The sequence below is a fragment of the Lotus japonicus genome, chromosome 1 (genome assembly GCF_012489685.1).
Source record: "Lotus japonicus ecotype B-129 chromosome 1, LjGifu_v1.2".
Lineage (NCBI taxonomy): Eukaryota > Viridiplantae > Streptophyta > Magnoliopsida > Fabales > Fabaceae > Lotus > Lotus japonicus.
This window is the reverse complement of record NC_080041.1, coordinates 47,435,502-47,458,204: the sequence shown is the minus strand read 5'-3', so window position 1 is coordinate 47,458,204 and position 22,703 is coordinate 47,435,502. Positions and strand designations below refer to the sequence as shown.

The following is a 22,703-nucleotide window of genomic DNA, read 5'->3' as shown; positions in this document are numbered from 1 at the left end:
AATTACATTGGTTTGATTTGAATTATCGGGTTCAGCAAGTCGTTCGTTCTTAGCTGATGAACACCCTATACTTTTAGAGATGAGAACACTGGCATTTCCCAGTACATTATTATCAATCCAATTAGCAATGTTAAATATAGTAAACAAATAAGGGCCTTTGACAATGAGCGGAAAGTGAGGATAACAGTAAAATTTAAAACCATGGAATTTCAAATGTGTGGGTTTCAGTGTTTTGCGCTTAAAATGCTGCTACCCTGATAATTAGTGAAGGAGATTTGGCTGTTCAGCTCTTTCAATTCCATACAAATTGAGGTTGCTCTGCAACATGCTTAAGCAATTTTAATGTTGAAAATCTTTGTCCCGAGGGATTTGAAAATCCAGCCCCCAGGTGATATGTTCTTCCCTTTGCTTTCTCCATTGTTTATGCTTTTTGTTCAACGTTTATGAAAGTCCTCTTTGGTTTAGTGATATGTCTCCTTGTTCTAGATTTTGTGGTTTTTTATAATAAAATCTGTCACAGGGCTTCTACATTTACGAACTCGTTTCAATACCCGATAGAAAGTATGAAAATAGAAAAATAACATTTTTTTTCTGATAAGCAAATAGAAAATAAAAAAATAACATATTCCAAGACATTTAAGTTTTTGACCAAAAAAAAAACAAGACATTTAAGTTTACTTTTTGTAGTAGTATTTTGTTGGCTCATATTCTATCTAAATGAGCTAGTCTCATATGCTTTTGTGAAATTAAGTATGAGATTTCAATGGACCAAACATATAAATAGGTATTTTATAGTAAGGAGATATAAAGGATCAAGAAAAATTACTTTCAATAGTTCAGACAGTTTCTAACTATTTTAGCAATTATTTTGATTTGATTTCAGAGGAAGCAAAATCAAATTCTACTACTATTCTCGGCTTAAGGATGGGAGGAACTGAAGAAAGAGATAAACATGAGGATGAAGTTGAGGAGAAGAAAAAGAAGGAGAAATCCAAGGACACAGAAGGAAAAGATGAAGAAAAATCTAAGGAGAAGAAGAAGAAGAAAGATAAGGATGGGAAAGAGAAGGAGAAGAACCCTGAAGATAACAAAGATCCTGTTAAACTGAGGGCAAAGCTTGGAAAACTAGACTCCAAGATGCAGGCACTTACGGCTAAGAGAGAGGAGATATTGAAGCTGCTTCAAGAAGTTGAAACCAAGCCAAGTGAAAGTAATGAGCCCGCAGTTGGCCTCGTCACAGGTTAACTATTTTATTTTATATCATTTGTATCATTTGTATCACTCCTCCATATGTATTTACACTGTAATTTGGAGAGTGGGTATTTAATTTTGCCAGCTTTAGATTGTTGGCTGTATATTGACTCATAGTAAAATGAGATGTATAATATATTAACTACTAGAGACTCTTTATTATTGATTTGAACTTTATAATCCGTACCAAGTTTTTTTGGAAAACAGACAGCAGAGTGAATACAAGTTGGTGACTAAAATTACACTGATACTTGTATGTTGTCTCAACTCAAAAATCATGGATGGCAAAAGTTTTACGATAACCTTACTTGGTGAATATACGAAAAACAAATTGATTATGGCAGCATTCATTTGTCTTTCAAGTCAAAACTAGATGGAGTAAGTGGCAGCAGCCATAATTATTAGAGTTTGGCAGCCTAATTCTACCTCAAAAGCTAGCTTAGGTATTATGATTGCTCTACTCTCTCTATATATAGACTTATTTGACCAAATCTGATAGGTAACCGGGGTTAGCTTGTTAGTAGTTAAGTGGGGTCAGTAGTTTGTTAGTTAGTTATAGGGTAAGACCGTAAGAGGCATGTTTTCTATAAATAAGCATGATTAGAGAGCATTAGGTTATCTTTGTATTCAGTAAGGAATTGGGTTTAGAGAGAGAAGTGGTTCTCTTTCTAGGGTTAGAGAGGGTGTTGGGCATCTCTCTCATGTATCTTTCCCCTAATCCCCAATTGGGAACTAGGGTTCTATCAATAAACTACTGCTAATTTTCTGAGTTCTATCATTGGTATCAGAGCACCGATCTGGTGCCTGAACCACAAATTCCTTGCTGCGTTATGGAAGAGACAAGGAGCATGGCGAGAATGGAGTCGCTTGAAGCCATGACAGTGAAGAACGAGTTATTTCTTGCAGCAGTTGCGAAGAAATTGGGGGTGCAATTTGTTGCAAACCCTGAACTTGAGAAAGAAATCTCAAGGTTAGAAAATCGGTTGAGAGAACTTGAAGAGAGGAGAAAACAGAGGGAACAAGAAAGGAGAGAAGCAGAGACGTCGCAGGAAGAATCCGTGGCCATGTCGGAGAAAAAACAAGCGACAGTGGAGGTGACTCAGGGAAAATTGGAGGTTGCAGTGATTGCTAACCAAACAGAACCTTTCAATTTTGCAGCAGAGGTAAGAATGGTGCAATTGGGGGTGAAGAGTGGCAAGATCATGCATGTCCAAATTGGTGAGGTGATGGGCACGGTGTTTCGAGCAGCTGCGAAAGCCACATCGACAGAAACCCCCAAGTGGCAACCATGGAAGCCGCCACACGCATCTTTTTGCAGGCCGGAGATGGAAAACCGTTCTCCAGCAAAACCACCTAAAAATGAGGTTTTTTCTTTCTCGCTATTCCAATGGATAAAGGACCCCAACATATTTTTTCTCAGTTATTTGGAACACTGGCCCAAGTCCAACACTTCATGCCTGGTGTACTATTTGCAGTTTCAACAATGGGATCCAGGTGGAATAGTTGTGAATTTTCTGCAATTGGATCCAAGTCCTTCACCTTGAGAACAAGGTAAATTTTCAGGGGGAAGTATTGATAGGTACACGGGGTTAGCTAGTTAGTATTAGATTTTGTTATTAGTATCTTTTATCCAGTCAGCATTAGGTTTTATATTTTATTATTATATTTTATTAGGTTTAGCATAATTAGAGAGTGAGTATAAATAAGTGAGTTAGAGAGACTATTGGGTATCTTTGTTTTCACTTTGGAATTAGGGTTTAGAGAGCGTTGGGTCTCTCTGGTTCTTGGCAGGGTGTTTGGGATCCCTTTCCTTGTATCTCTCCCCCAATTCCTATTTGGGAATTAGGGTTTTACCATTTAATAATATCAGATTTGGTTGGTTTCTATCATTGGTTGGTTTTTCTGAGTTCTATCAAAATCTTTGGTCAATGTGAGACTTCTCGACACACCCGCTCACGCCCAGGGCTTGACATCTGAAGCGTGAAGTTTGCAGGACTGAACATATTTGAATTTGGGAGGTCTTACTCTGCCCATAAGCTATCTAAAGGGTGAGCATTTCTCTACCCTGTATATGAACTTATTTGACCATATCTCTAGTCAGTGTAGGACTTCTAAACAGCAATACTTCCTTGATTTATGTGGTTTTTGGAGAAAGTCAATAATTCAGAAATGGGGAAGCTAGTCCTTGCTTACGTTGTAATCAATGATCATTTAAATGCAAAGCTTTCAAGCCGTCCCAACTTCTCCATCCGGAGAAGGTGTCGCAAGCTAAACTTCCATGGTGAAATAGCACATTCATTAATTTAACAAAATGCAGTAGTACTATCAAATACTTGATAAAAACAATAAATTTCTGCTGGCAAGCGCAACTTCTACCATCATCATGTTTGCAAAATTAATTAGATACTTACATCCAAATGGAATACAATCTTTGCTTTCACTTTTTATGTATTTGAATGAGTGATTTATTATTTTGGCAAAGGAATTTCAATAGAATTCAAACATACACTTAAAAATCCAGTATATATATATATAGATAGTTGAAAACTTATCATTCACAATAGGTTCCCTGTAGGATAATATTTACATGACAGTCTGATTATCAAATATAACAAAACCACTGAACATACTTCAAAGAAAGACAACCACACACATACATAGAGCATTATCATGTATGTCCACAGACAAACCTGACACAAGAGCTTGGTGGAGTAGAAACTAGTGATGAGAAGCCTGAAGAAGTCCATCACGAATTTGGCTTGCTACATCACGAACAGCACCGGGTCCATGGGGAATGAAAACAGCAGAAGACTTGGAGGTAGCACCAATTTCTTTCATAGTGTCGAAATACTGAGTGACAAGGACCATGTCCAAGACATCTTTTGCAGTCGTCCCTGGTACATTACCGGAGAATCCGAGCACGCTGTCTCTCAAACCATCCACAATTGCTTGACGCTGGCGAGCAATACCGACACCATGGAGGTACTTAGACTCAGCCTCACCCTCAGCTCGCTTGATTTGCAAGATCTTCTCTGCCTCTGCCTTATCAGTAGCTGCCAGCCTCAATCTTGCAGCTGATCACAGAAAGAAAACATGAGAATACAATAATGAAATCCGTGAGCATTGGAGATTTCTTGCACCTAGTTACGACAACTTTTCATGAAGAAAAAATAACAATAAAAACACAGAAATAAGCCGAAATTGAGGTCAGTTGAATCAACAAGAAGTTACTACTCCATAGAGCATATGGTGTGTTTAGTTAAACAACTTAATTAAGAGCATATGACAACACTACTCAGTTATCATTCATATACAAACGCTTATTCAGAAGTTGAAGATTGTCAAAATAAGCTCACAAGAGCTCGTAAATAAGTCATGAACTATTTTTATCAGTTTAACCAAACATCAACTTAGCGTATAAAAAAATCCTAAACAAGCTCCATGCACACCCTCAACACTGATTATACTAGAATGCTTAAAGTTGTACTCATTTAACTTACCAGCATTGATTTCATTCATAGCCCGCTTCACGTTCTCATCTGGCTCAATATCAACAATCAGTGTTTGAACAATTTCATATCCATAAGCTGACATGGCCTGTTAAGACTTTTAAGCATCAGGCTCAAATTAAAGTTAATCCAGTACGGTTCGCATTTTTATATATTAATATCATAAAATGAACCTTCTCAAGCTCCTCTTCCACAGCTTTGGCGATATCATTTTTCTGTTCAAAAGCATCATCCAAGAGGAGTTTTGGAACACTTGCTCTAATTACTGCATGCCATTAGAACAACAGTTTACCTTAACTGAGAATTTAAATTTTTAATTAAGCAGTGTTCTGGTATATACCATCAAAAACATAGGCTTGGATTTGGGTCTTTGTATTGCTAAGTTTGTAGAAAGCATCACTGGCCTTCTCAGACAGGGCACGATATTGCACTGAAGCAACAACATTGACAAAGACATTATCCTGAAACAAAATAAACATCAAAACTATAATCAGCTGTGATTCAATGGAAAAATGTAATACCTAAGAAAGTTTTTAAATTGGTGTAACAGCTGCAGTTGCTTTGTCATGTCGCAATCCTAGATATTGCAGAAAATTAAGGACTAACACGGACGCAGCCACAATTGTGGTAGCGGGCGGAGACTTCCAAAATCCTGATAGTTTAAAACCATGCTTGTAAGGCTAACTACTTGGGAAAAACACATTACATACAAACACATGGCATTAAACAGCATCGCAACCACAATTGTAGCCGCATCAACCCGTATTTATTCGCAATTCAGCGACAAACACGCAACAGCAATTTAAAACCCTGAATGAAATTGCAGATTACCTTTGTCTTGGTCTCGCATTTAACATCTAGTTGCTGCACACGAATAGAGAGATGACCGGCAAGTTGACTTCCAAGGATCCATGGCAAGCAGTGGCACCCTGGCTGAAGAACTTCTTCAAATCGTCCAAATCTTTCTTTGATAGCCACTGTGGATTGGTCCACTTGCACACAGCAGAAAAGATTCCCCATTTGCTTCTAACTGCAATTCTTCAAAACCTAGCAACATGCCACCAACAATTAAGCCATCAAACAACTTAACAAGATATAAGACGCAGGTATGATGAACATGAAAAGCATAGAAGTTTACTAATATATGCAAGCTGTATATATAAAATTGGCAAATCAAAATCCACTGCTTATAAAGTCATTCCCAAGCAAAGAAACTCACCCCATAAAACCCTAGTGAATGAACAATCTAGAATTCAAGAGCATTCGATATTAAATAATGAGGAAGAATGAACAAGGGATGACAACACTAGAAATTGAACAAGAATTGCTCAATCTTTACCGAGCGAGAAAGAAAGGATAAGAAGAAATGGGGAAGGGAGGGAGCAATATACAGATAAGAACGCTGACAATCCAATTTGATTGTGGGACCCTGAAAAAGGTGACTTTGGATGCTTCTTTGCAGTTTAATGAACTAACCAACAGCTGAGAGTAGACAGATTACCTAGCTAGATGCACGATATACGTCGCCGTCAATTATGCTCATTGTTTTAAGTTTTTAACATAATATCCTAATTCCTAATTCCAAGTCGTATATAAAACACGTTGACCAAAAAAAGTTCTAAATAAACCTATAAACATATATAATACTTATAGATTTTTTTTTATAAGCTGGATAAAATATATTGAATGAAGTACAAGGGGTACTTCAACCCAATACAAGTAGGAACAAGAGATAGAAACAAAAATAAATAAATAAATGTATCAACTTTACAGTAGCTAGATCAAGAACCACCAACTAAACTGATAGACCCACCACCCACCACCTCCTTAGAGAAAGATTATAGGAAAAGTGCTTCGTTAAAACCTTACCAGGAAAAACCCCTTGGGAAAACCTAGTGAAGGAAAAAGAGTACACAAATCTTATAATCAATAGAAAAACTCTAAGAAGGACTATATAAAATATCACAACTATTAAGGTGACTAAGTTCAACTGTTCAATACAGAACATCAAGACAGTGTAGTAGCCAAAAAAAAATCCAGCAGCAAACAGTGCTATCAGTAAGACGTCAGAATCCTTCCAAGCAATATCATGTAACATTCCAATATCCAACCTCCAAGCATGACTCATACCCAAAGAGACCCACCATCATGAAATGAACACTGTACAACAAGCATGACATACTACTTTGAAACTTTGAACATGTCAACTCAATGAAGCCTTGCAGGACCCACGAGCAACATGGTATCCAATTAATCCATGGTAAAGAATCCAACAAATTCCACCAACCTGCAGTAAGCCTCCCAACGAAAAAACCAGCAGCAAGCTTCCAAGAAAATGTTCCAACATGCAAATAGGTCCTGCAAATCAAAACATCTTCAAGCCAATGTAGCAAATAGAGAAAAAGGTGCCTTCAAATCCCTTCACAATACACATGAGCACGCAACCATTTTTGTCATAAAATCCAAGTGTGATTCACCAACCACAATAGCAACAGAACTTGTTTCAGACATCACATTTATCCCATGGTAACGAACAATATCAGCAAGAAAACAGTAGTCCCATGAACCAAAACCAAACCTTCATCACAAATATTCCCCACAAGCCACTCCAAATGCTGTGAATTAAAATGGAGCCTACTTTCTCACGCAAACCAGCTGCAGACTTCACCCATGGAAATAATATAATTGGAGCAATCTAAAACCAGGAAAAAATCATGAGTTTATAGGACTGCGAAACAAGAAATTGGTTCGCCCAACCAATCAGATATTGTATGAAGGAAATTTCTGTTTTTAGCTTTTAACCACAGCCAAGCTTTATTCCTGGCTGTAGGATCACGCGCTTACCACTACGCCAAAACCAATTGGTGTTAGTGAGGGCGCAACGTTATTTCTTATAGCGTAGCAGACAGCGCCCCGTTTCGAATGCTACCTGCAGGCAGGATGCTGGCCCACCTGGACCCAACAATCCCCCCCAGCACCTGCCAGCCAAACTAGCTGCACAGCATGCCTTCCGTGGGATTCGAACACGGGACCTGGCTCTGATACCACTTGTAGGATCACGCGCTTACCACTACGCCAAAACCAATTGGTGTTAGTGAGGGCGCAACGTTATTTCTTATAGCGTAGCAGACAGCGCCCCGTTTCGAATGCTACCTGCAGGCAGGATGCTGGCCCACCTGGACCCAACACTGGCTTGTTCAAAAACCCACTCTGGATCCGGGTCTTCTTGACGGAACACCACCCCATTTCTAGCGATCCATATCTGCCATATAACTGCCACCCAAACTACTGCAAGACCCTTCCTCACTGAACCTGAGCCTAAGCCAGTAAATTGTCGAAAATGATCCATAGCAGTCCCAGGTGAAACAAAAAACCAACCCAACCATCGAAAGATGAGTGTCCAAACACGCCAAGAAAATTGACATAACAAGAAAAGATGGTTTGTATTTTCCTCCTGTATTTTTAAATACATACTTATCCTACATTGAGATAAAGTATTGAATGTAGATACTCAATCGGAATTGGTGCTAGTTGCAGTGATTAAAATTGTTGTTTCAGCTAACATGGGTTGACACGACTGGTTTCGACTTTCAGGTTTAACGGTTCGAATCCCTTATGGTCAGTAAAATCTCAGTTGGTGGGCAACTCTCATCGGGGAAATCCCCCGATGCTCCTACCTATGAGTGGGTCTCTGCTCACTTTCTCATCATGTCACTAGCGCCCTGTCCGGTAGTCTAGAGGTGTTTTCTCTCTATTTTACCATTTTGTGACTTTGACAAAAAAAAAATTTGTTGTTTGAATCCCTAAGTTCAGTTTTCAACCCTAATTTGAAAGTGCACTTTTTAAGAGGTCTTTGGTCTTTATCGCATCTGATTGAACAAAATCAAATTAATAAAGAGTGGATAGAGGTATTTTCTCTCTGTTTTACCATTTTGTGACTTTGGCATAACAGAAATTAGGAATTGCACTTTTTAAGAGGTCTTTGGTCTTTATCGCATCCGATTGAACAAAATCAAATTAATAAAGAATACATGTGCTTATAAAAAATATTTAGGTAGTGTTTGGCCCGGCTTATTTTTTACTTTTAAGTTACTTTTAGGTGCCCACTAGGGTGGGCAAGTTTCAAACTGGTCCACCGGTGGACCATTATCATATGTCGTTGGATCTAAGAATATTGGAATATTCTTTTATTGGATGGTTAAGATTAAGTGATGATAAAAAGGGTAAAAATGTAAATTATCCTCTTCATCTTCTCCCATCCTGTGTTTTTTGTCCACCTGACCAGCTGCTGCCACGTACCGCCGCCACCCCTTGACCTCACAGCTCCGGCGATTTCCAGGTTCAGAACCTCTCCCCCACCTCATCAAAACCCAGAACGGAGATGCAACAAATATCCAGAGAGGTGAAGCTCTGCACTTCTCTGTTTCCTCGCCCATCCTCCATATTCAAAGCTCAAAATTTAATCTTTGGGTGAAGCTTTGCGGTGCTTTGCATCTTCTTCCCCACTTTCTCATTCTTACCCTCTGAGTGTGTCAGTAGTGCATGCGAGTTGAGAAGTCTGGGTTGAAACTTGAGAGGCTCCATGGAAGAAGACATGAAGAAGATAGAAAGGAGACAAAGGAAGGGATGGGGATCCTGTGAGAGGCTTCGATCTGACCCAGAAGCCTTCGATTTGGGCCAAAAACCCTTTGATCTGAGCGAGAAACCATTCGATCAGAGCTGTGAACCCTTCGATCTTCGATCTGAACCTGAAAATTCTTGATCTGAACCAGAAACCGGGCGGCGTTCGCAGATGTGAGGCGATAGTGTGGTGGTCCGACGGCGGATCTGTGATGGCGCTTCAGTAGATAGCAGCACTTTTGGCTGGGTTTCTCAATGGAGTGGTGTTTTGGTTCGATTTGGGTTTGTGGCGTCAAGAAGCTTCGTGGTGGCGTAGGAGGAGCCACGGTGGCTGCTGTAGAGGCGGAACGAAGTTCAGGTTTGCTTTAGGGCAGTTTGGGATTGCAATGGGGCTTCAGGTTTGCTTCAGGGCATTCACGCTGAGTTTGATCGCCGAATCGGACATGGGCCTCCGGTGGCGCTTCGATCCAGTGGGTTCAGAGGGATTGTTGAGCGCCACCGCCCACCGTTCCTCTGCCGTTCCTCCGGTGGCGCTACCATGGTGGTCTTCTTTCTCAACATAATCACTGCAATAAATTGTCCACCGCAAACTCAAACTCAGCGCACCATGTGAAAAATCACTGCTAATGGATCTCTGTTTTCATGAAGCTTATGGTGAGAAGAGAGATAAAAAGCTGAAAAGCTGCTTCTGGATGGAGAGTCGGGAGGAGGAGTGGAAAATGGTCTGGATGCAAAGAGGGAGGAGAAAGTGGGAGAGAAGAACAGGAAAGGGAAAAGTCTAAAATAACCCCTGGTCCACCGGTGGATCAGTTTGAAACTTACCCACCCTAGTGGGCACTGTATCGCATCTGATTGAACAAAATCAAATTAATAAAGAGTGCATGGAGGTATTTTCTCTCTGTTTTACCATTTTGTGACTTTGTCAAAACATAACCATTTAGTGACAAAAAAAAATTGTTGTTTGAATCCCTAAGTTGAGTTTTCAACCCTAATTAGGAATTGCACTTTTTAAGAGGTCTTTGGTCTTTATCGCATCCGATTGAACAAAATTAAATTAATAAAGAATACATGTGCTTATAAAAAATATTTGGTAGTGTTTGGCCCGGCTTATTTTTTACTTTTAAGTTACTTTTAAGTCAAAATAAGGCCAACCACAATTTTAAAAAAGTTCTAAAATTTTAAGGAGCTTATTTTTCTCAATGAGGGCATCGTCCTCAATTCTCAATCAAAATTCATCTCCAATCTCCATTCTCACAACCAAAATGCTGCGATTCTCTTCTTCTCTCTTCGCTTCACCTTTTCCTCTCTTTTCCATTTCCACCACCAAACCCACCAGGCTCACACCACGAATGGCTTCTTACTCCACTTCCTCTTCCCCCAAGCTCTTGTTCCGCCAGCTTTTCGAGAAGGAATCCTCCACTTACACCTACCTCCTCGCTGATGCTTCTCACCACGAATGGGTTTCTTCTGTTTTGGTGATTCATGGATATATATTTTTTTTTACAAAAAGTTCAGTTGATTGACCCGGTAGATAATATTTTTCAAGCTCTTGTATTTTGATCTCCATAATATTGAAACAGTTGTCAAGATTTGGTTCACGCTTCGTGTCCATAAATTTTGCAAGCCAACTATTTGATAAAATGTTTAGATAAGTATATGTGAAGGGGAACAAATTACATCAAACAACTTTTAATTTAAAAGTAACTTTTAAGTTGTAAAATTATGAAAACTACCAAACAACTTAAGCCTTATTTTTAAAGCTCTTATTTTCATCTTTAACTTTAAAGTAGCTTTTAAGCTTAAATTAAGTCGGGCCAAACGCTTATAAATATATTCATGACTTGAACCCAAAATTATCTTTTAACTTTTTTCATATGAAAGATTATCTTTAAGCTAAAATAACCTTTGGACGTATGGATTTTAACAATGTTAAAAAAAATACTAAAATAAGTGTAGGTTGTGTTTATGTGAAAATTTTGAGGGCAAGTTGGATCCAGCTAACACAATTGACGTGCTGATACAAACTAGAAATAGTTAGGCGATGAATGATTCAAACTAGAAAATTGTATAGTATTTTCGTTGTCAAATGCAAATGTACAAGATTAATGTGTGATAGAACCTAAATATACTTAATTAAGTAATGAAAGATTCAAACTAGAAAATCGTACAATGTTGTCATTGTAAAATGCAAAGATATACGTGATTAGTGAGTGATACAAACTAGAAATACTTAATTAGGCGATGAATGATTCAAAGAGAAAATTTTATAATGCTGTTGGCAGGAATGTTGTATAGTCAAGGGAAATATGAAAGCCCAAGTCAACCATCTTCCGTGCAACAATAAGGCTTTGTGGCATTGACAAAAAAGAAAGCTGTGTTGAATTGGAGATTATTCGGTTAAACAAATCAAAAAAAAAAAGTTGAGGGGTTGCAGGCCGTTAAGATTCTGAATCTACCAAGATAACCACAATCTCATCAGATCTCTAGTCAACTGACTATCTAGCTCAATTAGAGTTAGGATATGTTTGGAAAACTCATTCAGGAACCATGTTTGGTATGATTCACATTTTCAGAAGCAAGAAATAATTATTTTTAAATAGTTCATGAGGAGTACAGTAACGGTAAAATTTAATCAGCAATTGACCACTTAATCCTACATTCGAGCTTTTTTGTTTTTTTTAAATATAAATAGTTTAGGCCAACAAACAAAAGAAATCAGCATATTAGGCTATAAATTTAGAGCATCACATCATTTTTAACTTTCCTATGATCCCCTCACATATTTTTTGTTCAATTTAGAGCATTCCGGACCTTCTATAGAAAAGCTATTTTCCTTGGAAAAAGCAAACATAATCAGATCTGATGAATTTTTATCATCTTTTGCTTGTTATAGATTTTCGTTGGAAGAAAGCAAATAGAAACAAAAGAAAATAAATTTTTTAAATAGAAATGTTAAAGATTCTCTGTTAAGTATTTTTATCCCATAAAAAAAATCAATCCAAAGACAATTCACCAAACAATTATTTTATACAAATCCGACAAAATGTTAAGTACTTTTATCCAATAAAAAAAATCAATCCAAAAGACAATTCACCAAAAAATTGTTTTATAAAAATCCGACAAAATGCTATAATTTATTCTTGGAATAAGTACAAATACAAATGGGAACCTTAACATGCTGGTTGGGATAAAGGACATACTAAATGAGAGATTTAAAAGTAAAGATATTTAACAAAGATTGGCAGGGAAAGCAATCGGTGAAGTGAAGTGTTGCGTGTCCATAGTAGCTCTGTGGACCCTCAGCACCAGATCAGCTCAATTTTCCTGGAATTAATGTTAAATATATAATAAGATAAATTAAGATAAAATTAAAAAATAAACAACTTAAATCCTGATTAAATCTAAAATATAAAAAGGTACTAATTAAATATAGATAAAAACCACCAAAATCTAGCAAATCATAATTGAACTCATAAAATCCTGAATTAAATAAAAATTCGAAAATTAATAAAAATACCATAAAAATTAATTAATACTCTAAAAATAAATATAAAATAAAATAAAAGGACCACAACATAAGAGAAGTTATCTAATGGAATGACACGTGGAATTTTTATATAAATCCATCAATAGTATTTCTGTTTCTTTGGGTATCTAGAAAACCTAACCCATCACGCTGATAATGATATGTGAGCATGCTCACTGCCACCATTTAAAACTGATATGCCTTTTTGAACTGGGAGTTTAATCTTGATCTCTTGATAAAATTCATTTGCTGATTTCCAGCTTTAGGTTCATCTTTTGCTGAATTGTGGTATCTTTACCACTAATTGATCCATGGATTCTTTATTTTATGGTAATGTTGATAGTTGAGTAGGTAAAACCACTATGAGTGACAAAAGGTCACATAAACCCCTTTGTCGGATAATTTTTATGGTTGATTTTCTGCAAATTATCCTACTTATTAATGTTCTAAAATGAAGCAAGGTCTTCATTCTTGAGAATTACATTCAATTCGAAATTTAAGTTGTTAAATCTTCTCCTATCTCCTAAATGGTTTTTTCCTATACACAAAGACTGAATGGGTTTCAATATTGTATGGTTGTTTTGTATCATCAATATTGTTCCTTTACATGGTTAAGCTTTTCCCATTGAGCACTCTGGGGAATGTTAGTAATAAAGCATGCATTTGTGATTTAATTCTCATGTAGTGATTTATCTTTAAAATGGAAGAATTCAACATGGTTAAGCTTTTGCCCACTACATATTTATAGAGGGGGCTGAATTGTGCAGGTACTATTGTGACTACTGCGAGAGTGAGACCAGATGGCTTGGTCTTCACTACAGTTTATGATTGCGTCGTCGAGGAGAGGAGCAGGTCTTTCAGATGCACTGAGTTGAGGCTGCCTTACTCTCTCCTTGATTCACTCGCAGGTACCAACACCGGAGAGGAGATGAAGCATAGATTTCCCAATTGAGATAGGGCACTCTGCATACTGGCTCACAGCCCCAAAGGTAACGTTTTTATTCCATTTGGTTTGTCTTAATCATTCCTGCTTTATCTTCTTTGTATTCTTCCTCACCAATCTTATTGGCTATTTTACGGATCTAATCTTTCTCGGTTAGTCTTATTCCTTCCAAGAGGAAGCAGGTACTCAAAGTGGTAAATTTATGTTTTTTTTTTCTCTTCAATGTTATTATAATTAAAAAAATTGAATTCACATCATAATTGTTCCATACGAACAAAAATTTCAAAGCTTTCTGAAGCTTCTGAAGAAAAAGAAATGGAGCTAAATGGTTCTCTTCAATTTGTGACATGTCAAAGCAGAGGAAACCAAAAAATGTATAAGATGATTAGAAGAAAAGTGACAGTTTATTTGATTTATGTATTTTATGTTTCTCATACTGGGCTGAATTTAACAATTTTATTAACGAACAATAATACATTCAACTATACTTTCTCCAAGCTATTTCTCTTAATCACTTGAGTTGCCTGTTATTGATATTTCTGGATTTTTTGAGGGATATAAGAAAATTTCCTCATCTTTAAGCTCTGATGCATGGGTACGGCGGTTTTGGCCGCGTACCCGTACCGGGTACGTACCCGGTACGCATACGCTGCGGGTACGCGTACGGTACGTACCCGGTGCGTACCCTTTCCAAAAAAAAAAGAAGAGAGAAAGGGCAAATTTTTTGAACAGAGACAAGTGAGTGAGAGCTTCGAGCCATGCTTTCTTCATCCTGATTACTGGAGTTTGCTTCCGTATCCTTTTTCCTCCCAGGCTCATTTTGCTACCCACCTTCCTCCATCGCACCCTCCCTAGCTCTGGTAGTTATGAATAATGGTTCTTTCTCTCTACCTTTCTTGGTTGCATCAAAACTTTGTGTGTTCTGCTCAAAAGCTACTTGCCTTTATTGAAAGTGGGTAGTTTTTTACTTTAGTGGGTGTTTGTGTCAGAAGAATTGAAATTGCTAAGCTAGCCACGTGATTACATGTTTTTTTCCTTGGCTATCTGGGTCCCTTTGTTTTGTTCCGGGCTTGGCCTGTCTTGAATGAAACTTTAATGCAAAAAAAGTTTTTCATGTGCATACATATATCTAACGTACCCGTACCCCTGTTTTTTCAAAAATCGCGTACTGCGTACCCAATACCGTACCCGTACCGGGTACCGTACCCGTACCCGTGCAACACAGTCTTTAAGTCTTAGAATTGATAGTGTGTCAAAGATTTCTTGATGTATGGCAACTGTCTTTGATTTGTTGTAGATAGGTTCAAAGATTTTGTATGTAGGAAATGACACATAAGAAGGGAGACTGTAAGCAGATTTTGAACCATTAATTTGAGGAGAAATGAAAGCATTAACTCTTGAAAATTAAGGTATCATGTTTTCAGTTGTCTTAGAATGTTATATTTTCAGGTAATTGCCAGGATCAAACAGTTTTGGGATAACATTGATCAAAGCCAACCTTATGTTCCTCACTTTGTAGGAGAGCTAAATCCACCAACATGAATAACCTGATGTTCCTTACTTTAAATATTGCAACCTTATCTGTTTTATACACCTCTGCTAAATCAATCTTCCATTCCCTTGCTTTTCCTAATTCTGTAAATTTCTATTTTTAAATTACTTCAATTTCTATTAGTCTTTTTCCATTATGTGCCTTGCTATAATTTTTGCATCCTTCACATGAATGAGTTTTGCGGACCAACTTGGACTGAATACTGGATAAATTTTTTAACATGAATGCATTCATATCATGCTTGATTTTCACACTTTCCTAGGTGTGAGCTGAAACCAGTATTGTTACTGTTAACAACTATGAAAGATTATTGGATAAAATTTTGCTGATTTTTTCTTTTGTTTTGTAATGTCTCTTATTGCATTTACTTTGCTTTTTCTCACGTACAATTTTTTTAATTTCGTTGGTTGTTCCCAGGCAGTAGATCAGAAGTAAAGCATGACTGATCTTAGTCATAGATTTTTACAGATGCTGGAGGCTTCTCAGATGACTTAGGAAAGAAGGAATTTGGCCACTCAAAGTGTTAACCCAGAGATCAAGAGTTTTTGTGATTGTGGTATAAAAATATCATGACAGTCAATTCTGTGTCTGTTTCATATTTTATTCAATGGTTTTGGTTCTATGGCAACTATTTTTATAGACTAATCTTGGGAAAGTTTTGCCATGTGCCCTTAGGAGACACTATCAGATTGAGAAATTGAGACTGTTTTTTAGGTTCTTCAGTTGTTTTTTCATAGATCAAATTGTGGCTCAGATTGTATGTTTTGACTTGAAATTAATGATGCATTACAGTACATGGAAAGGAAAATCACAAAGACACTCTTCACACTATTGTTGTTTTTGTTTTTATCAAGATCTGATCCAGTTACTCTATTTTGAGCAGGGCTTTGCAGTAAAATAAAATTGCTTCACAAGGATAGTTTTATTCAATGATTCTAATGTGGATGATCATGTTGCAGATCTGTTTTTACCAGCTCAATTTGTTTCGAACCATGCTCAATTTTCAATCCGTGCTACAATGTTTCAGGACCTCAGGTTTTAGTATGTAAATATCCACCATGTTGTTATTAATTGTTCCTTGCTTTTTTTTTTTATGATGTGTTGAGCCAATTTTCTGGTGCTGGTGCTGATAATGATGGAACTGCTTCATCCGGACATGATGCTTGCCATAATCTTTCTCACGATGGGTATAGTCAAAATACTTTTGCTTGCTTGCCTATATAGAGTGATCTTCTTGGTGAAGATACGAGTTTTGTTGTGCCTGTTGCTGAAGATACTTGAGTGACTCCCTCTAAGATAATGTCTGATGACATTGGAGGAAGTCACTCCACCAAATGTTGTATCAGTGGATATTGTCCTCGCGCACCATTTCGTAGTGACTCCACGAATTGTCAATCTCTATCTAAACCAGGATTATTATCATTGTATGCCTTCCGAGTTAGATAAAGGATCTTTTTGAGAAAAAAAGGTAGTGAGACCTATTAGGATGCTCTATTATTATTCCTTCTTGATCGATCAATGTAACGACTTTGTTCCAGTCTTGGATCTGTTTGAATGAGTTTGACCCTGCAAAGTTTGTTATATTATTCCCTTATATCTCATTCATTTATGTGTGGTTTATTACTTACCCGAGCAAGGAATTGTCCATGTCCAAGAAAGCACTAGCATTACTCAGTGTTGATTTTCAAGATCTTTGGATGATCCGAGTGTCAGATTTTATACTATGTTTACAGATGATGAATTTTAAAGAGGATTCCCATGTTTTAATGTAAGGAATTGTCCTTTCTCATGAACTTTTAATTTTTTACGAGATAATGTCTTCTCCATACTTAGATGTTCATCAAAACATTTCATCTATTTCAATCAAATTTCTTTCACAATTGTCTTTAGTTTATTGAGGTATTATTTTTTAAACATAATAAATAAATATTCATATATATCATACTTCCCTCTTTAAGATTGTGTTATTACGGTTAATCTCAGGAATTTTTGCTTCAATGGTGTAAATGTAAGATTTTTTAAAGTCTTCATCCTAATTATGATTGAGATTTTTATTTCTATTTTTTGTTTTGTTTCTAAACAATGATTTGACCGATATAATCAACACAGTAATAAATTCCGCCGTGTAACGCACGGATAAAAATTCTAGATTAGTAAATCTCAATCAAAGCTTGGCTGATATTTACATTATATAGAGTTTCATGTTAAATTTGCACTACATAACAATATATTCCACTTTTATTTTTTTACGAATTATTGGGTAAAAATATCCCGCGGAAAGAAACATTGTAAGAAGAAAATACTTTCACATTATATCTAATAGAAAAAATAGCAGGAAAAAGTAAAAATATTAGTTTTAGTATATCAACTTTGTTCTGAGTCATTGTATTAATACACACCTAAAGAATAAGAGCAAACTCTTATGCTTTTACAATATGACATTGACAAATCTTATGTTTTGCATAATTTAAGAATTGAATATTTCGGGTTGTTCATTGGTACTCATTAAATAATCTTTTTATTAGTTATTCAATCGTGAGAATTTAAATCTATGCAATAAATGTGTTAATTTAATTTTTTTTTATCCACTTTGCTCATCATTTTCAACTCTTCTATTTTATTATTTTTTAATAACTAAAGTATTGATTGATGTATAAAATATAATAGACAAATTCTCCGTGCAACGCACGGGTAAAAACACTAGTTAACATTAAATAAATACTCCACGTGTCATTCCTACATATGAGTTGGGTAGGGGGAGGTCTAGGGATCTATTCCTGGTGGGTGCAATTTATATTTCCGATGTACCAAAAAAATACAAAATTTGAGATAAATTAAGATAAAATCAAGAAATAAACAACCTAAATCATAATCAAATCTAAAATTTAAAAATGTACTAATTAAATATAGATAAAAACTACCAAAATCTAGAAAATTACAATGAAAACTCATAAAATCATGAATTAAATAAAAATTCAATAAAAATATTATAAAAATTAACTAATACTCTAAAAATAAAATAAAAGACCCACAATAGAAGAAAACTATCTTATGGAATGACACGTGAATTTTTTTTTATGAGAATTAACCTGGGAGCAAATTGAATCCGGTGCTGCCACATAACTAAATCAGCTTGATGGAAGTTGTTCTTTCCTATAATATATATACATGCACGATGAACAAAATGTTTTAAAGAGTGTATAAATAGCACTCATCGGAAACATATTTTTTGTAGTACGTGCTATTTTCAAATAAAAATAAATAAATTACACATATTAAAATAAGGAATCAAAAGCATAGATAATCTACTTTTGGAGCTAAAGATATATTTATATCTATAATTTAGGTACACATGAGATTTTTTTATAGAACACAGGAGATATTTGTTCATTGAATAATAATTTAAAAAATATTAAATTCTAGTAGAAATTTTTTACACGACACAAGTTTTTGGTTAATTCTAAGTTATTTCTTAGAACAAAACAAGGCTTTAAACAAATGAAACTTTAACAAAAGTATAATCGTGGAGGGAAAGAGGGAGGAAAATGGAGGTCGATAGCGAAGGTCCTGGCACACGTCCACCTGGGACTCCGTCGACGGGAAAGCCACCGGAAAGTGTTGGGAGGAGGCCCACGTTCAAAGAAAAAGTGCTGGGAACGCAAAAAGCAACATAATCAGATGACTTTGTGAACCTAGTGGACAATGGAACCATGAAGATGGAGTATGTGGATGAGAATAAAACCTTTCCCATGTTCTCCCTGGAGCCTAACAAGTACAAGATTTGCAAACCATGGGAGGATTGCTTGGTGGTGAAGCTTCTAGGGAAGAATATTGGGTATAATGCTCTCTGTGAAAAGCTGAGAGTAATGTGGAAGCTGACGGGAGGCTATGAGATACGGGATGTGCATCATGGCTATTTTCTTGTTAAGTTTGATCAGCCGGAGGACAAAGCGAGGGCTATATTAAGAGCTCTGTGGCTAATATACGACCACTACTTGGCGGTGAAGCCATGGACGCTGGATTTTGTGGAAGCTAATTCAAAGATTAGCACAACTATGGTCTGGATACGGATACCATATATATGTTTCCAGTTTTATGATAAGAACATCCTTCTCACGTTGGCGTCAGCAGTTGGTACGCCGATCAAAATTCACATGAACACGAATGATATGCAACGCGGGAGGTACGCACACATCTGCGTGGAGATTGATCTGACCAAGCCTGTTCAGGGAGTGATTGGGTTGGAAGGGACATGGTACAACATTGAGTATGAGGTTCTGCATCTTCTGTGCCGGAAGTGCGGGTCTTATGGCCATCTTGCTCGCAATTGCGTGGTGGTAACTAGTGCAGAGAGCTCGGAACGAAGCAATAACTCAGTTCAGGGCACGATTCCAGTGGAAAGCAACACGAATCGCAGTGTTGCGGCTGCGCCGACGTAGGAGGGTGCAGGGGTAGGGGACGCAGAAACCCTAGGAATGGTGCCAATCAATGCAATGATGGAACCTACCACAAACAAATTCAGACAAGTTGAGCCACGCCAAATGAAAGCAAAGTACAAGGCTTTACATCGTATAACTTCTGCTCTAAGAAGAAACTGCACTCTGCAATCGTCACCTCCATTTCTTCCTTAGTTTCAAATTCCAAAATAACTGCATCTGCACCCAATGGAATTAATCGAAAATTAAACAACTCAATTGGACTGAATTGCTCCTGTAAAATTTCCACAGGCATAGACAACAAAGTGCGTGCCTTTGCACATCTCTGGACCCATTCTTTGTCTATATCAGCACCAACAAGACGCAGCTGACATTCATTAGATTGCTTAACAACACCATTCGTCTGCCCAAAATCATCCGTATTTATTTGTGAAGGCTCTTGAACTATCTCCTGTTTCTTTGCTTTCGGTCTCCATATTTTCCTTTTGGTTCCAACCTTAAGTTTTCCTGATGAAGCCACCCCAGATGATCGTGACGGACGCTGTATATTTGCTTTCTGGATCACAAGGTAATTTCCATCTAAACGCTGGCCATGGAACATACGAATCGCCTTCCATGCCTCATCATCGCTGTTGAATCGCAAAAAACCAAAGCGAAAGCGTCGGTGATATTTCTTTTTCTGTTGAATGAATACAGATTGAAGCTTCCCTGCCTTCTCAAAAGTTGCCCGCAATTTCTGATACGTCATCCTGTCTCCCAGACCATCCACAAAAACTGAAAAGGATCTGTGTTGTTGCTTAAATCTTTGTGATTCAATGTTTCCTGGTTGGCTGTTTTTTTGCTCAGAATTGAGCCCTGGATGTGAGAACCTTGAATCTCCCCTGTTATCATACGATGTCTGCTTCCAATTCAAATGATACCTCCCTGGTCTGCCACCTTCATGTTGCCACTGTCTTGCTCGAATCCCTCCATTATCTGTTTGAATTTTCTGCCATTGATCACGTTTGGTTCCCCGTGGATGATTAGGACGCCGCCAGCCTTGACCCCGTTCAAAAATTTTCTCTGATTGCCTCACTATAAAATATTCACTTATAAATATTTATTTATTAATTGTAAACATATACTAATTTTCTCTTCTCACTTGATATTATACTTACTTAAAACTATTTCTCGCTTATACTTTTTCCTATAATGTAATATAGCCTAATTTTAAAAAGATAATTTTTTAAATAATATATGAAATTTTTATTACTTCTATAATTTAATTAAAATATAATAATTAGTAAGAAATAATTTAAAGTGATTCGAATGCAACAACATCAACTAAAACACATTCTGATTGAAAGTGATTCAACACTAGCTGTGGGTTGGTCATCAAACCAAGCTAAGGAGCCTTGAAGACTGATTCATGACTTGAATCTCATAGATGCTTTGAGTGTGGAGGTTGATTGCATAGGCATTAAGCACATATACCGTGAATCGAATTCCATCGCTGATTTTTTGGCAAAGTCTGGTTGCCATATGGAGTCAAACTTATGGTCCTTCTTGCTAAAACTGTGGCACAAAGCTGTTTTCAATGTCTGATATACTGCTCGGACATATTGATTTTGCTGGTTAAATTAGGCCTGATCTGATAAGTTTTATGTAGAGGTGTGCTGGAATTTTAGAGTGCCTGAGAAGCTTATCATTCTATTTCTTGCTGCAGATTTTTGAGGCCTCGTTTTAGACATTTTTTTTTGTCTTATTGGCTCTAATTGATATTGAAGGCTCTTCATGTGGTATTCTAAGGTGTATTGTTTTGTTGCTTAGCTTTTGTCACGGGATTCTAATGAGCTACGTGGTACTGCAAATTGATTTTTCAGTACTGCCCTCACTTTTGCTGTTGTTCTTCTTTGGCAATGGTCCGAGCACTTAGCGTTTTTTTTCTTCAGTTTGCTGTAGTGCTAGCTGTAGATTTTCTTCTTCTTCTTTTGTAATTTCATCATGTGACTCAACTGGGAGAGTCTGTTCCCAGTACATTTCTTTTTTGCATTAATAAAGTAACCTTTTGTTGTCAAAAATATTTTTTTTTGCTACTTTTAATTAAAACATACACTCAATTATAAAATATAAATATTTTAACATATTAGTTAATTAATTTAAAAAATATTATGTACTTTCTAATTATTTGAACGAAAATTTTATTTATTTCTCATTGTTTATATTATCACTAGTACTTTTACCCGTGCGATGCACGGAGATCTTCTTTTTAGTTTATTGCGTTTTTAAAAAAATATGTATTGTTTTTATTATGTTTGTTAAAAGATAATTTAAGGATTAAAAAATTAATTCTATATATAAGAAAATAAAATTTTATTTTTCTTGATAAATGTGTTTGTTTATATTTTGTAGATACGTGATCATCTTATTTATGTGCTTTTTACCCCTATTTTACAAAATGCTACATTATTTAATTTTTCCTAAAGAAAAATTTAATAGTTTTTGAAGTAATTTTTAACTTAAATTTTAATCAATTTGTATCATTGTTTATTATATTTATAATTTTTCAATTAATTTGTACTTATTTGAATTATGTTTTTTTTTCTTTCAAAGAAAATGTAGTACCATGAAAATAATACAAATTTTAGCTATATGAAGTACCATGTAATTGTATGATAGAGTAAATCACTTTTTTTTTTCAAGTGGAATAATTATATTGAAAATAAAAATGGAAATTATAATTGTATTTATGACTTTCATGAAATAAAAGAAAAATAAATAGAATAAGATACTCATTATCATGATGGGCTTTATTTTTATAGAATTATAAAATGCACTGAATAATTCAATTATAATTGAAAATTTGATTTTATGCGAAGTGCAAAAG

General features: G+C 36.2%; 3 protein-coding genes and 1 long non-coding RNA gene across 8 annotated transcripts; 3 read left to right on the top strand and 1 right to left on the bottom strand.

The window, feature by feature from the left end:
* The first annotated feature begins 254 nt into the window (after window positions 1-254).
* Window positions 255-1,433, top strand: LOC130737816 (protein PXR1). Its single transcript, XM_057589695.1, has 2 exons — window positions 255-388; window positions 884-1,433. The coding sequence occupies exons 1-2, from the start codon at window positions 343-345 to the stop codon at window positions 1,243-1,245; spliced, it is 408 nt and encodes a 135-aa protein (XP_057445678.1). The 5' UTR covers window positions 255-342; the 3' UTR covers window positions 1,246-1,433.
* Window positions 1,434-3,755: 2,322 nt separating this feature from the next.
* Window positions 3,756-6,291, bottom strand: LOC130737641 (hypersensitive-induced response protein 1). Of its 3 annotated transcripts, none has more exons than XM_057589547.1 (6): window positions 6,262-6,291; window positions 5,592-5,807; window positions 5,101-5,221; window positions 4,934-5,025; window positions 4,752-4,848; window positions 3,756-4,325 (listed from the first exon to the last, which is right to left on the bottom strand). In XM_057589547.1, the coding sequence occupies exons 2-6, from the start codon at window positions 5,778-5,780 to the stop codon at window positions 3,970-3,972; spliced, it is 855 nt and encodes a 284-aa protein (XP_057445530.1). In that variant the 5' UTR covers window positions 5,781-5,807; window positions 6,262-6,291; the 3' UTR covers window positions 3,756-3,969. The 3 variants fall into 3 exon arrangements, with proteins under 3 accessions (XP_057445530.1, XP_057445593.1, XP_057445468.1); XM_057589610.1 differs by lacking the exon at window positions 6,262-6,291 and adding an exon at window positions 6,152-6,261; XM_057589485.1 differs by lacking the exon at window positions 6,262-6,291 and adding an exon at window positions 5,980-6,136.
* A 6,753-nt stretch (window positions 6,292-13,044) lies between these two features.
* Window positions 13,045-17,021, top strand: LOC130737465 (uncharacterized). 3 transcript variants are annotated; one of them, XR_009018780.1, is made up of 3 exons: window positions 13,045-13,257; window positions 13,674-13,895; window positions 15,819-17,021. It is a non-coding gene; the product is annotated as an uncharacterized LOC130737465 (long non-coding RNA). The 3 variants fall into 3 exon arrangements; XR_009018758.1 differs by having other exon boundaries at window positions 13,047-13,236; XR_009018772.1 differs by lacking the exon at window positions 13,045-13,257 and adding an exon at window positions 13,282-13,549.
* Window positions 17,022-19,111: 2,090 nt separating this feature from the next.
* Window positions 19,112-19,840, top strand: LOC130737063 (uncharacterized). Its single transcript, XM_057588835.1, has one exon. It carries the CDS (start codon window positions 19,112-19,114, stop codon window positions 19,838-19,840), a length of 729 nt encoding a protein of 242 aa, XP_057444818.1.
* The last annotated feature ends 2,863 nt before the right edge of the window (window positions 19,841-22,703 follow it).